This window comes from Strigops habroptila, chromosome 15, assembly GCF_004027225.2.
Source record: "Strigops habroptila isolate Jane chromosome 15, bStrHab1.2.pri, whole genome shotgun sequence".
NCBI lineage: Eukaryota > Metazoa > Chordata > Aves > Psittaciformes > Psittacidae > Strigops > Strigops habroptila.
Window position 1 is genome coordinate 5,054,967 of NC_044291.2, and position 15,934 is coordinate 5,070,900.

General features: G+C 50.8%; 1 protein-coding gene across 1 annotated transcript; it reads left to right on the top strand.

Annotated features, from left to right (window-relative positions):
* The first annotated feature begins 1,415 nt into the window (after positions 1-1,415).
* Positions 1,416-14,985, top strand: FAM78A (family with sequence similarity 78 member A). Its single transcript, XM_030506988.1, has 2 exons — positions 1,416-2,629; positions 10,525-14,985. The coding sequence occupies exons 1-2, from the start codon at positions 2,367-2,369 to the stop codon at positions 11,051-11,053; spliced, it is 792 nt and encodes a 263-aa protein (XP_030362848.1). The 5' UTR covers positions 1,416-2,366; the 3' UTR covers positions 11,054-14,985.
* The last annotated feature ends 949 nt before the right edge of the window (positions 14,986-15,934 follow it).

Genomic DNA, 15,934 nt, shown 5'->3' on the forward strand with positions numbered 1-15,934 from the left:
CTGTGAAGGTGCTGAGGTGCTGGCACAGGGTGCCCAGAGAAGCTGTGGCTGCCCCACCCCTGGCAGTGTTCAAGGCCAGGTTGGACACAGGGGCTTGGAGCAACCTGCTCTAGTGGAAGGTGTCCCTGCCCGTGGCAGGGGGTTGGAACTGGATGAGCTTTAAGGTCCCTTCCAACACAAACCAGTCTGTGATTCGATGACTCTATGACTAAAAGACATTCACTTCACTCTGCTCTGCTGTACCACACTGCAGGCAGCACTGGCAAAGCGATTTTTACCTCTTGGTTCCCCAGGTTTCCTATGCAGAAACACATCACAAAGGACCCGTGCACCCGGAGTTCTGCACCACACTCGACGTACAACAGCTATTCCCAAAAAGCTGGACACACACATCCCTCACCTGGTGCTCAGCTCTTGCCATTGGGATCCTCAGCAGGACAGGCAGCAGCGTTACTCCTGAAATTATCCATAACAGAAGTTTACAACTTTCCCACAGGCCGCTGCTGCCTTGGTGGCTTCTCAGTCTCTATTCCGCAGTCCCTGTGCTGCTATGGAGAGCTCTGCCTTTCTGGGTGCTCGAAACCCAGCCCATCAACTTGGGGCTACAAGTTTCGCAAATAAGGAGACCATCCCTTTCCCAAATCTACCACCCAAGCTCCAGCTGGGAGAGGGAACTCTTAAGCTGAAAACCCAAGAGAAAATACACTGGGGAAAAGAAAAGGGAGGGAGGAGGGGGAAAAGACATTTCTAATTAAAACTACATTACCCACAATCCACGGAGCTGTGGGAGGAAATGCTGCTTTTTGCAAAGGAGGTTTAGCTTCAACAGCTGCAGTTTAAAAGCGAAATACAGGGGGAGGGATGGGACTGGGCGAAGGAGGGAGGACGGGCGGGCAGGGAGCGGAGCGGGCTCGGGGCCGCTGTCATGCGGCGGTCCCAGCCCGGGCGGCCGGCGGGGCGCGCCGGGGGGCTCGCAACGGCGACGGGCGAGTTTCTGCAAAGTTTGACCCCGTTGCCTTTTTGATCCTGCGGCTGCGACCGGAGCGGGAGCCCTCCCCGACCCCCCCCCTTAGCTCCACCGGCGAGGCTGAGCGCGGGGCAGGCGCCGTCCCTGTATGCATGAATGTATTGCGAGAGAGGAAGCTCGCTGCAGCCAGGAGGCGGAGGCACCGATCCTGCTCCTCTCACCTCCCCGGGCATCTAGCAAAGAGGCGAAGGGAGGAAAAAAAAGAGCGAGAAAAGGAGCCTCCCCCCTACACCCCCCCCCTCCGCCCGCCGCACCGCGCCTCCGCGCAGCGCAGGGAGCGCGGAGCCCGGTGCGGAGCCCGGTGCGGAGCGCGGCGGCCGGGGCTCGGCGCTGCTCCCGCCGCCGCGGGATGCTGTGACCGCCCCGCGGGGCCCACGCGTGTGTGCGGGGCAGCCCATGAGCCCCGCAGGCTGAGCCGCAGCCCGCTCGCCCGGCGGCAGCAGCAGCGGGAGGAGGAGGAAGGTCGGACACCCCTGCGGAGACACGCTCGCCGAGGAGGAGGAGGAGGAAGGGGAGCCGCGGGGCCGGCGCCCCCCGGGCCGGTGCGTGGCGGCGGGATGTCACGGGCGGTGATTCCGCGGTGCTGAGCGCGGCCCCGCTGCGGGAGCGGGACCCCCGGTTAGTCCATGCGGCTCCGGCTATTTCTAAGGAAAGAGCATAATAATAATAATAGTAATCCCCAAAGCATCGCTGGCGGAGGAGCCTCCAAAAATCGGAGCTTTGGCTACTTTGTGCATTTTCCACCCGTCGTTTCTTTCGGGTTTATTATTGTAATTTTTGTGCGAAAGGAAGTTATGAACAACTGCAAGTCAGGAAGTGGAAATCCACACCGGTTGTGACAAGCCGGGGCTAAAAACTATTTCATTATTTATATAGATGTGTCTATCAACATTCTGCTTTTCATCCAAAGAATAAAGGGAAATACCGGCTAGTTCTATGTTTGACGGTGAATGACAGACCGCATCTGAGGAAAGGAAGGACTAAATATATCAGCTAAGAACACCACCGTTATTTATTGAACTCAAGAGCCCTTTTTTTTTTTAACCCAAAGACTGTTTGAGTGATATATTTAATGGGTCATTAAAAGGGGAAAACAATTTTAAAGGCCCTTTTTGCTTCTGAAGTGCAGCTAGCCTCAAAAATAGGAGCAGTACTTGTAAGACAGATACTCAAATTAAGGCTTTACGTGATGAATTTTCTATCCTATGGATATCAGTTTTGAGATTACAAACCAAGAAGATCTGTAATTGATCTAGCATCAGATAATTTCAATGCCTAATATTCCCCAGGATTGCTGGAGTACCCTAGGAGCTGCGTCGGACTGTACTCGGGGTATGCCATGGGCTGTATTCAGAGTATTAGCTGCAAATCCAAAGTTTTCCGGGAAAGTATTTCAGTGATTGAAGTCAAAGCCTCCATCGATCCCATTCCCACCAGCATCGACGAGTCCTCCAGCGTGGTCCTGCGCTACCGGACCCCTCACTTCCGAGCCTCTGCACAAGTGTTGGTGCCCCCTATTCCCAAGAAGGAGACCTGGATCGTGGGCTGGATCCAGGCTTGTAGCCACATGGAATTTTACAATCACTACGGGGAGCAGGGAATGTAAGTATTTCCTTGAGCACGTGTGGGTGCGTTTGCCTTGTGGGAAGGACCATGGCCTGGGTGGGAAATACTGGATTAAACTGAAAATTCTAATGCAGTTGGTTTGATTTTAAAAGCCAGCTCTTCTGAAACTTAACAGGACTTTATCATACATTTAAAACACAGGAGAGCTTGTGCCTGCCCTTTAGACGGAGTGGGTGTTCTTCCCTTCTAATGGAAATGTGCCCAAGCCATAACCAAAACCCACTTGTTCTGGTAGGAACCCAAAAGCAATACTGCATTTCCCAACAGCTTTTGAGCAGCAGTGGAGATCCTGGAACCCCAGATCAGCCCTGCCACCACAGGCACCCCTGTTTTGATATGTGTTTTACGTGAGGGGTCCCCCTGACTGCCAGCTCCTCTCATCCATCCCTTCTCATCCCTCCCAGGGTAAATCTGCTCCTTGAGAAGCCCCAGGGAAACCCAAGGGCTGACACTTGTGGCACATTGCTGGCCCCAGCGGGCACTACTGCTGCTGCAGTGGGCCACAGCTGGGAGCTCAGTGGCCCAGCAGCTTTGGGATCACATTTAGCATCATGGGATGGATCTTGCTTGCTTTGCCTATGGCAGCAGGCAGCCTACAGGGAAAGAACAAGATGGATTTAACCCACTGAGAGTTAAACCTTCTGCAGGGTGAAAATTTCACATTACCCACTTTTTGGGTAATGTAAGAGGGGGAAGATAGATATCTATGTAAGGTAGGGGGAACCTAGGGGCTGTTTGCACAGGAAAACTGCACTGTTACTGGTCAGACAGTAAGAATGAGACAGGAATGAGTCAAATGAAAATGTCACCTCCCTACTGAGAAAAGTCATCTCTCCCCCGTGCCCCACCAGTTTGTTCACCAAACGTTGGTGCAGGATTTGGCTCATAGTTAAATAAGCAACAGCACCTGACGTCCAGATGCCTGCACAGACCAGCAGTTCTGCAGCGCACGGTGCTGGCAGCACTGGGTGCAGCAGAGATCTGTCTGTCCAGCCACGGGGACGAGCCTGACCACAGAGCCTGGGGCTGGCAGACGGTTTGGGGGCTGGAGGTGCTGATGCTGCCCGGTCTCGGGGGCAAGGGAGGAAGGATGGGAAGGTCAGGTCCTAAGGAACCCTCCCATCTGCTCATCCAAGGTGCCCTGTGTCAGGGGGATGCTGGCTCAGCCCCTCAAGGGTCATTCTGGGTGGCTTAAGAGAGGGTTAGTTAGGAGGGCTGAGGGAACACGGAGTAGGGATGGAGAGCAGCAGAATAGACTGACTTAATGCAGTGCCTCCCTGCCATCAACCTGAACATCTGCACGCACACCCTGGCCCTTCTTCCCTCCCTCCTGCCTGTAAGCTCAGATGAGGACGTGGGTTCAGCATCCCAGACATAAAGTGAATACATGTTGTAAGATGTGGACCAGAGTGAAAAGCATGTAAGGAGCAGCCGTGACAGTGTCCCCCCCACTTCTGTCCGCATGTCCCCTCTCTGCTCCAGCATAAAGTGCCTTGAGAAGCAAACTGGCACCTGGCAAACACCAGCAGTGAGGCTCAGTGAGGGAGCAGATCAGCTTATCTTGATTTTAAAAGTACTTACAGCAGGCGTGAAATCTGTAGGCTTTTTGGCTCCGACACCATCTTTAGCAAGGACAATTTGTTGCTCAGATGTTCCCAATTCCAGGCCATTGGGATTTGCATGTGTAATTCTCAGGCTCATTTAGAAATCCTGTCTTCAGCGACCAGCTGCAAAGGAAAACAGAGAAGTCCACTGTATATGAATACAGCTCACATCCACTGAAACAAGGAGGACTGGGCAGAGAGCTATTCTGCCAGTGCTGCTGTGGGCTGCAAACCTTAGTGTGTCCTTCTATTTCTCTCCACCTGAGTTTCCCTGTGTTTGAAATGAGGATTTGGTAGAGTCTTCCCTTGCTGGAATGCTTTGAGACCGAGAAAAAGTTGTATCTACAAGCTGAGTGCTGTAAACAGGTAGTCAGAATTAAACACTGCAGCTACGCCAGGGAGTTATTAGGTAGAAAATAAGGGAAACAAAGATTTTTCCCTACGAGGTTCATTGACATTTAACTGATATAGAAAAAGGAGTTACCCAAACATAAGTAGGAATTGGTCTGCTCCTCCACTCTTTTTCTATAGACCTGTCACCATCTGAAAGCTATAAATAAAGGCGTTTGGGAGGAAAGGCTTCTTTCAATGCCATTGACACATGCTCTTGGAAGACCTTTATAGAGAGAGGGACAGGACACAAACCTGTCTGAAAGATGGGCAAAGCCTTTAGCAGGCATAACTCAACGTAATCTCACTGACTTCCACAGAGCTGCATTGATTTATGCCAGGAGAGTATTTGTCCCAACTTTCCATGATAAAGAGAGGCTGCTGCAACAAACATATCTTTAATCACTGTGGTGACAAGCAAACAGAAAACTCCAAATCATCAAAAATCAGTTGGTCAGCTGGAGCATCAGTGCTTACAGCAGGCTTTGGATTAATTTTTCACTTCCATGCTCAAAGTTGTTCAATGTGTATAAGCTGGCCATTATGTTGAGAACAGAAACAGCTGAGAAATACGGGAGCAGATGGAGTGGTGCCTATATAGGGATGTCAGTTACAGAGGGGATAATTCAGACACGTTTAAAGTGGCACTGGCCATTTGGGGCTAAATGCAGTGGTTTTAGATGTAAAGGAAAATAATTAAAGCTTAGATGACACATAAATGCTGGCATTATTTTACATCTAAGTCAGTAGATACTGCTGGGAATGTGAATACCCCCAGCATGAGGATGTGGATGTGCTCTCTGACCCCACTTCCCTGCAGAACTGGGTCAAACTCCTGTTCAGCCCCATGGCTGCTGTTGCTGCTCCCCCTTAGCAGGGTTTTACCCTGTTCCTTAGGGAAGGGTGCTGCTGTGCAGTGGGAAGCATCAGGATCAGGCCTGTGTGGGAGCAGCTGGATAGGGTCCTCGGTGGGATCTCCCCAGGTGAGTGCTGGTTCCTGTGCCCCGTCGTGCAGCACTTGGTGGGACCCGTGTTAGTGGCTGTGTGATGCCAGAACAGCATTATCCAGCCTCGTTTCTTCATCTCCATGGAGATGTGCAAGAAGCGGTGCAGATGGAGATATGCAAAACAGAGAGAGAAATAAATTGGAGTTTGAATATGATCAGCCCAGAATCTGGAGAAGTTTCAGGTAGATATTTCTCCCTGATGGGGCAGCTTGCAGCATTACATCACCGCTTTACCTACCCGGCATCTCTCTTGTGACATTAAATCTTCTATGCCCTGCAGCAGAGACACAATGAACTCGAGAAATCAACTTGTCAAGAGAATAAACCCCCAGCCCTCGGAAGGGAAAACACAATCAAAACCAGATTCACCACAGGAAAAAATAAGGTTATCCTTTCCCTGGGAGGCAAAGGGAGGTCAGTCCACAGTGGGAATTTACTCTCTGGAGGTTTAGAGGAGAAAGCTTTGCTGCCCTTACCTGTGCTGCAGGCATACAGCTTAGCGCAGGTAAATAGGTTGTCCAGCCTGATTTGAGCCTGCTCAGCTAAAGCAGGAGAAATCTATCCCTTTCTCTTAATGCCAGCTTTCTGCTGGTGTTACTCCCTGAACCAGCATGCAGCAAACATCACTGCCGGTTCACGAGCAGGAACACGCAGCTGGAGGATGGGGGGGGAAGAGGGACCACAGCAGCGTGACTCCGACAACAGGGAACAACATCTTGAATTTCCTTCCTGTTCTTTGCTCTAACCGTGGCTTGAATTGCTTGATGTGCTGAGGTAGGCGAGACAGGCACTGGAAAGGGCAATTTAAAATCAAGCAGTTCCGACTGTCAGGTTCTCTTTCTTTCAGCTAGGCACCAGCACAGGCGCAGGGGAGGGAGGGAGGGAGGCAGGAGCAGGGATGTGAAATACTCGAGACGGCTTTTCACTGCACCCACACACACTGCACTGGTACCTGCACCGAGCAGTCTGCATCCGAGATCGGCTTCTCTTACCTACGGAGCTGGTGGAGAGGAAGGGTGTGGGAAAGCACAAGGTTATGCAAGTCCATCTGGCCTGCGACTAATTAGGAGCTGGCTTTAAAGAATTGGTGCTGGTAGTGCCTGATGCCTGTCTTAAAAGGTTAACTGAATATACCCGTGTCACTGCGGGATGCACAGGGCTGGAGCCTGCTGTGCTTGGATTTGCTGTCACTGCACAGGCCACTGCAGTGATGGCTCCGGTTTGTGCTGTGGGGCAGCCATCCGGGGGGCTTGGGATAAGCTGGGGGCTTCATTTCATGTGACAGAATAGGAAGAAGTGTATTTGAATGAGAACTAGGAGGCTAAAACCTACCTAAAGCTGCTTGGCTGTCAGCAGCAGGACTACAGTTGTGCCACAGGAAGTAGCTCAAAGTTCCTTCTGATAGGAAAAAGATGATAATAGATAATAGATAATAGAGATGTGTTAGCATCCAATCTCTGGTGGTACCCATCCTGACTCTGAACGTTCAGAAGTGGCAGAAACAAGCCTGTCAGTATTACAAGCCGGAACCTACTGATTTTGGAGCTGATCAGCCACAGTGAATCCACGAAACCAGATAGGTTGGTTTCTTTTCATGCCTCTTCCCTGCTATTGTCAGCAAAGTGTTTACTGGGCACTTTCTGGTCTTTTCTTGGCTCGACACCACCACAGAAAGATGCTGATGCAGCCAAAGATCATTCCACAGCGTTCCTTCCAAAATCATCCAAAAAGCCAGCTGTTGGCATATTATTTAACATGGACACTCTCTATGCAAGCAAAGGCTACCACCCTGGCCAGCAAGCAGGCTTTGCTGTAGCAGCAGGCAAGGGGCAACCACCACCAGCAGCAACCATCTGGTTTCGCTCCAGTCATGGGATCATCATAAGGCCTCGTTTTTCTTCTCATGACTAAGCTGTGCAGACAGAGCCTCATGGTTTTGAAACCCCAGGGTTAACCACACTCGCTAAGAATTAAGCACAGGGTGCTCCATGAAGAAACACAGCCCAGTTTCTTCTTCCCCATTCCTGCCCAGGCCCTTTCCTAAGCAGGATGCACTTCTGAGCCCGAGCGCAGTCATGCTGCTCACCAACACACTCGGCTTTGCACTGAGGTTCTGCAGGCTCTGAGGGCAGCATCCTGCCCCCAGCAACCTCCCCATGCCCTGACAGAGCTCCACTTCTTGCTCTCATTTAAACCCTTGCTCTCATTAAATACTAAGGTCCTGCAGCAACCTGCTCTAGTGGAAGGTGTCCCTGCCCATGGCAGGGAGTTGGAACTGGATGAGCTTTAAGGTCCCTTCCAACCCAAACCAGGCTGTGACTCCCTACTGGTCTGAGGGTCAGGTACCTGTAGGGACAAGCAGATATTAGCTGACCTGCAGTTTCGGAGCATCCTCTACCTGATTCTCCTGCCATTCACCCACCAGCCTCTGATCCAAGTAGGCTGGAGCAGCCCAGGGGGGTTATCAGCCTCTTTTAGCTGGTACAAGATTCCTGGTTTGGCACTGTGGTACCCGCAGAGATGCTGCAGCTGCACCTTAGCACCATGGCTGTCAGGGTGAACCTCTGGGAAATCATCGCATCTCATCCCCAGGTGACAGCCAAGCTGAGTTCTGGCTGCTGAATGGAAAGTAATCCTAAACCATCTGCTGAAAGGGGGAGAAAGAGCCCCCAGATGGTGTTTCAGAGCCGGGCTGTGTGGTGGGGAGGAGGTGGGGGCTGCAGACACGACCTCTGCTCATCTGCCTGCTGAGGGCTGTGTTCATCTGCTGAGAGCTGTGTTCATCCAGCATCCCCAGAGTTTTTCCCTGAAGAGCATGGGGGATGGCGAGCAAGGATGACTCTGGTTTAGAGAGCAGAGCGCATCAACATCTCTGCAGTGATGGGGGTCCTGGCAGGGCTGCTCAGGGATCTCCTTTTGGCTGCCTTCACTACAGATTTTCTTCCAGGGAAAGGACTCCCTCTGCCTGCTGGCCATGGGCTCGGGAGGAGAGGATTGCTGCAGCTGCGGTGCCAGAGCTGACAGCAGCCCCTAAATCTGTGCGCGGAGATGTCGCGCTTGCATAACCCTGGTCCTGCTGCTCGGAGCATCCCTGCATCCCGCCTGCACAGCCTGCGTCCTGCCTTGCCCTTAACCTCCCAGGCCATATCTGACCTGCAAACCAGCCACCTCCTGCATAGTGCAGCCCTTTGCCCAATGCCTGCCATGGCACAGGGGGGATTTTTGACTAGGACCCCCCTGCTCGTGTGAAAAGAGAGAAATGAGATCTTTAAATTCCCCGCAGTATCTTCTAGCTCCAGCCAGACATTTACAGCCAACTGCTGAACAATCCAGTGGCTCCAAACATGGAGGCACTTCACGGTCATTAACTAATTAACAGTCAGAATAGCCTTTGAGACTGTCACATTAGTCCTGGCCGGTGCAGAGGAGCAGCTCACCCAACGCTGTGTTAGAGCTGGCTGGGTCCCACATGAGCCCCCTGCCTGCCTGCAGCCACTGTAGCCCCTGCTTCAGCCAAGGGGCTATTTTAAGCTGCAGCACTGAACTTAATAAAGGCTTGGACAGTCACTCTGCCGAGCCTGAGCACATGCCCTCAGTCTCCCTTCCAAGATAAACCATGTCCCATTATGCAGGGGGCCACAGGGCTTGGAGGGCTGTGATACAGCCCCATATCCTAGCCCCATGGTGGATCAAGTGCAAATGCCAGGCTGGGATTTGCTGCCACACAGTCCCTTCTGCCACTTCAGCATCTCTGGATGCTGGGTGGGCTAATCTGTAAGCAAGAAGGAGAAGGTACATCAGAGCCGTGTCTACCAGCCTGGTTTATAAAAGAATGTCCTTAAAATACCCTGCACACGCTCTGTGGTTATGCCATCACTCTGCATATATCTAACCCTTTGTCTGAGGCATTTACAGCAGTTTGCTTCTATTGGCAAATCTAATCTTAATTAAATTGGAAGTTAATAAAGAAAACCAACCCAAGTTTGCACCAGCGCTGCAAGGTGACAGACAGTTTTCACTCCTTTGCTTGCTCAAAAGACTGACCTTTCTGCCTGCTCGCAAGCGCAGCACACAGGCGACCGGCTCAGGCAGTTTTACAAGCTGGCTGACCTCAGTTTCTCTGATTACTGTAATAGCATCCCCAGCCCGGAGCCCAGTGTGCTGCCTTTGAACTGGGTCCTTCCTAGGGCTGGAGAAGGATGGGTTACATGCCCAGTGCCAGGCAGACAGCAGGGAGAGACAGCGGCTTATCCAGGGACTGAAAGGAAAGAACAGAACGGGGCAGTGGGAAGCTTTATGGTCTAGCTGAGTCCTTGATCTTACCTCCAACACTTGGGTCTTCTGTCACCTCACCCCAGGGCCTGAGCTTGCCTGTTCTGCTGACACTGGAGATACTGTGCTATTGAGAGAAGGAAATTCAGCCCTGAGCCCTGCTCTCTCCGGTGAATACAAGCCTGGACTCCTTGTGTTCAGACAGCCAAAGACCTGCAAGGAGATACCTGCAACACTGGATTATCTCCAGCACTGGAGCTTTCCTGAGCACTTACCCTTTGCAGCCTTACACAAACACCAACATAGTTTGAACTACTCCAGGGTGCCATCGGCCCCTGTGAGGAAAACTCTGTCCCTGCTTGGTGCTTGTTCCTCAGTGGTGTTTAACAGCAGGACAGACTTCTATGATCAGTCCTGGAAATGGGCAGGCAGTTTTAATGGTAGGGATGAGGTTTTTTCAGCAGAATGGTGTGAAAGGCACAAATTCCAGTAAAAGCTAAAGGGGGGGGATGCATTCACAACTCCTTTCTTGAAGCCTGGCATGTTTCTAATCTAATTAATTAATGCATTATCCATAATTTGCTGTTGATTATGGCAGGTCAAGTTGGGAGCTTCCGGATCTACTGGACGGTAAAATCCAGGCCATCAGTGACTCGGATGGAGTGAACTATCCCTGGTATGGGAACACGACAGAAACCTGCACCATCGTGGGTCCCACAAAGAAGGAGTCCAAGTTCAACATCAGCATGAATGACAACTTCTACCCGAGCGTGACGTGGGCAGTGCCTGTGAGCGAGAGCAACGTGGCCAAACTCACAAGCATTCACCGGGATCAAAGCTTCACCACTTGGCTGGTTGCAACCAACACGGCTACCAATGAGATGGTGACCTTGCAGACTATCAAATGGCGCATGAGGCTGGGCATCGACGTGAACCCCAGCAGACCCTTGGGGCAGCGTGCCAAGCTGCAGGAGCCCTCTGCTCAAGAGCAGCCCCAGGTCCTTAGCAAGAATGAGCCAATACCACCCAGTGCCCTTGTCAAACCCAATGCCAATGATGCTCAGGTACTCATGTGGAGGCCAAAGGATGGACAGCCGCTCGTGGTGATACCTCCCAAACATCGGTAATACAAACCTGGCGTCCTGGCACCAAAAGGGAGAAAAAGAGAAACAAACCAACAAACCCGAAGCAAAACAATCACGTAGGTATTAGAATACACACGTAGAATCTGAGCAAAATCAAAAAATGCACTTTTTATTCATTCAACAAATGCAACCATTCTACCTTCTCCCATTGGGACGGATTTCACTGTGCTAAAGCTAAAGAGGAGACCTTTGACTGGGGTCTGTCTCATCACTGGATTCCTAAGGGAAGAAACTAACACTGATGTCTACCCCTAGAGCTCTTTTTTTTCTTCCCTATTTTAGTTACTGTTTGAACTTCAGTCTCATTAGCTTGTCCAGACTGCCCAGAACAATAAGAACATTTTATTTGGGATTTTAAAAGGTTTTTTTTTTTCCTTTTTTTTTTTTTTTTCCATTTTGGTTGAGAACAAAATAAGTTCCTGGAGCAAAAAGTTGACTATTTAAGATAAGGATTATTATTATTTTTTTTAAGCTGTCAGGTTCTGAGTTGCAAATCCAAGTCATGCGGCCTTATGTAGACTTTGCTTTGCATTGCCAAACTTTTGCCTTAAAGCTATGTTTGAAAAAGAACAAACCAACAAAACCACCACCAGGCAGAATGTCCTTTCTACAGAATTTCTGGGAGAAAGTTTTGGAACAAGGAATAGATTTGTCAATGTGTCACGGGCTGATGGATGGAAAAAAAAGGGCCTGAAATTGGAAGAAGCACGATAAAAAGAAAAATCTTCCTGGTTTTACAACCCGGATCAAGGAAGCTTGGAAATAATCTCAGTTTCAAAGCAATGCAAATACCAAACCTGCTGTAGGATGTCTGTCGAGTGGGAGCTACTGGGCCATGTCCCTGCTTCAGAGAAGAGGTAGCAAGAAGCTTGCACTGCTTAGTGCTTGGTGATCTCAGTCTCCTATTAGCATCATAATATGGGACAATCTCACAGTTGGAATTGTGGCCCTGCGAGTCAACATACATCAAGAGGGGAGGATGTCCCACTGGGTTTGTCTTTAAGACATGCAGATGTTTGCCAGCTAGTGCACAATCTCACCAGCTTGTGGTGTAAGAGCCAACGGCTCATGCACTGGCTGTTGGTGGGTGAAGCTGTTGCCCAGTTTTCCCATGAAATCCAAATGACAGTGCTGTAAGAAGAGCAGGATATAAAAAGGATCCTTCTGAAGCAATTGGAGATGCATGGGTGTAAGCGAGGGCAGATCTTATCTACCAAGTCTACCCAGCAATATCCATAATTCAGGAGCAGCCACATCTGAAAATAACAGGCACCCATTCCAAGCAAGCATGAGAAGCAAAAGCTATGAAAAACTCTTCTTCCCATGACAACAAATCACACTGGGGTTAGAGAATCTTCTTCCAAATGACCTCACGATCCACGCACCCATCAGGAATGGGGTACGGACAGGACCTTGATACTGTACCTGTCTGGTTACTGCACAAACATCTATGTAGCAAAGGGTAACGCGTGAGAAGGTGCAAGCAGGGCAGCACTGAGTCTTGAGTCTAGATCCTCCAGTAAGGAAGGTGCATTGGAGCAGGAGGTGGAACCTGTAGGTTTCAGTAAGGCTTCAGAGGTTACCAGATGCACTTCTGCAGAGGAAGGCGGCGTGGAGGAGCCATTGGAATGCGAAGGGCATAGTTTGCAGGCAGAGGAAGTTCTGCAGTAGAGGTGGCATCTGGAGTACTGGGCACAGGACAGGAAGAGGAGGATCTGCTCTCTTGCTCCAGCACACAGCCTGAGGCAGATCACTTCCCCTTCCCTCTGCAGCTCCTTCCCCTAGAAAACATTTCTTCCTCTTATTAACAATTTGCCTCGAGAGCAAGGACTGAAGAGAGCTCAGCGTGCCAAATACAAGCCTGGCCCTGCTGAGCTGGTCTGAACAGGTCTCACAACCACACACACGCTGCTCTAAAGGCTCTCCCCTCGGAGAGGCACCGATTCGCTGCTATTGCCATCTTCATCTCCCACACAGGACATTACCAGCAAGAAATTCTCCTTCCTTCTCCAAAGCCACATCATCGACTTCAGCACCAGGTTCAACATCACCACCTGCCTGGGGAAAGCAGGTCAAGAAGATATGTCCCCCCACCATGACAATCTCAAACCAGCAAACAAGGATCCTGGGTCCCTGCAATCCCCGTACCCCCATTTCCCGGGAAGACCACCCTCCTCCATGTGCTGGTGTTCAGAGATGCTCGGTCACGGAGCTGCTCTCTCCATCGGGCGGATCCCTGAGGAAGGAAGTCCAGCATTACAAGCAGCTTGCAGACAAGTGGACTGGATCAAACCCAAATCCATGAGCCAAAGTTTGCCTAAATCTAGGCTTTGGGACTATACAGGATGAAGCTAGGGAGACTTTGACTTGCACAGTCACTCTGTATTAAACTCCATTTTCTTACACAGATTCAAATCCTAACTATAGCTCTACTGGCAGAGCCCTTTGGGACTTGTATTTTCTCCTAGGCAATACATGCAGAAGAGGACAAAATGTGAGCTGTGGGTGAAGAGCTGATAACACTTGCTCGCATCTCGGCTACCGCTTAGATGCACTCCCAGGCAGTCCTGTTGGGATGAGCAGAAGGGGTATTTATGCCTGGTACTCACTTTGTCTCCAGGTGCTGAGTACTTACAGTTCTCACTGATGTCAGCATGGGTCGAAGAAATCGGACCCAGTTGTCTTAATTAGCTGCACGAAGGAATTCCAAGGAAAGATTTCTTCTCAGTCACCAAAAACCACATTCAGGGAACACCTACGTCCTTTTCCACTTAGCTATGTGTCGGACTTAGTCTCCCAGTGCATTAAATCTCGTTCCCCCTACTTCCCTCTACCTGGTAGACTGGATGCATCCATGCAATTTGATAGTAACCTCCTGGCTAATTTGTCCCGTTGCACTGAACAGACCCAGCTAAGCAGTAAATACGAATTTCAAAGTTCACGTTGGGGTCGGCTTTGCATGGACTTCTCCCTTCCCAAAGAATGCCTTTATCCCGTGCCTAGGTTGAAATGTGCCCCTCCACCTCCATCACCAGACATGGCGTAGAAAAGTGATGCTGCCTCTTTTGAGATTTCATGCGTTGTGATTAAAAGTGATGTTTTTCCAATGCTGCTTCATTACAAACCTGACTGGGACATATTGAATAGAGAAGAAGTGGTGGCTGGAAGTTACAGGTGCTATAGACATCGCTCTTGATACGGCTGGTTAATGGCCATGTGGTTAGAATGGGGATTCACAGGGTCCCAGTGGGGACTTAAATGTCTGGGGGCCCGGGGCATCCTGCACTGAGTAGGGTGGTAAATAAGAGGTAAATAAAGCTCCTTCTCTGGCAGCTTTTTGCAGAACCAGGAAGGCACAAAGGATACGCGGGTAGGGCGATGGGGCACCAACATGGGATACTGATGTACGGGAGCTTGTCTCTGCCTCACCTCTCCCATCAGTGATGCTCAGCTCTTTATAGCCTGACCATCCCAGTCAGAATCCCATGGTGGTCCAGGGTGGGAAGCAGCAGGGTGAGCCCTGGCCAAGACCCTCCTCTGCACCCTCCCCTTAGCCACACAGCGTCACGGGCCATACAGTTCTCCTTTCCTACCCTTGACACCGAGATGAGCGTGGCAAGAGCGGGGCAGCCCCTTGGAGAGTCGATAGAGATGTGAAGCAGTGTTTCGGGGGGGTATAGACCTGTTGAGCCGGCGCAGCAGTGAGCAAGGCTGGGTCCAGCGGCAGGGGGTAAGGCGAGGGCTGCCCGAGCCCCGGCGCCTGGCGCAGCAATAAGAATCGTCCTTGGTCTTGTAGAGATACTGTGAAAACAAACCCAAGATGTACCGAGTCTGGACACTTACAGAGATGTAAAAAAAAAAAACCAACAAAACCCTGCTTTTATAACAGAGAAATAAAGTGAAGTTTTCAAACGCGTCTGCCTGGAGTCGTTTGGATGGAAGCTGTTCTTAAATGAGCGGCTCCACCACCTCTGCATGCACGTTTCAAGGCAGCTAGAAACACCCCATTCACCATGAGCGCCTTTGCAGCTGTTAGACCGCATCGGATCCAGGTTTTCTGGTTAAAACCACCAGGAGACACCCTGTGTTTCTCATCACCAAGCTGCTGCACCAGGACGGAGCTGCACTGGTGGTGCAGCAGCAGCTGAGCTGCCACAGTTGGGTTTCCTGATGCTAATTTAGCAAAAGCTTGGTCAGATGTTGAGGTGTAAATAGCACATCTGGAGAGAGGCAGCCCCTCAGCCAGGCACAGGGACCCCGGACAACAGAGAGCAGCTCTGCCCCTTCCGACCTGGGCAAAGGAGAGGTTAAAAGCTGCCACACAATACAACTGGTTTTGAAATACCACACTGTATTAATTTCATTATTCATTGACCCCCAAAAGTTCACATTCAGGTTTTGTTTGCTTTCAAGTAAAGGAAACTGCTGGAATTCTTTTTGGAGAGCACAGCTCCTGTACTAACCTATTAATCCACAGGGCCCAATCCTGGCACCTTCCAGGTCCGTGCTGCAGCTCCTCCTGCCACGGCCAACCACACCACAGGCTCCTGCCCACCCAGCCAAAGGAAGACACAAGTTTCTCTTTCTTGTCCTTTCAGTAGCTTTGCTGCCCTCTGATCAGGCCTGCAAAGCAGCATCGAGGCTTCTCCAAAGAGCAGCAGAGCAAATACTTGCTCTATATGCTGCACCCCAGTACATTGGAATCCTCCTGCCTGGTCAAACTGGCGGAGCCACACCATGTCCATGGCTTTCCCCTTACCTGTGGGGCACTCCGCATTGAGGTGCACCTTGCACCCATGTCCTCCCTTCACTGCCTCTCCTGTGTCCTGCCTAGAGCCTGCTACAAGCCTGTTGTGCCCCTTA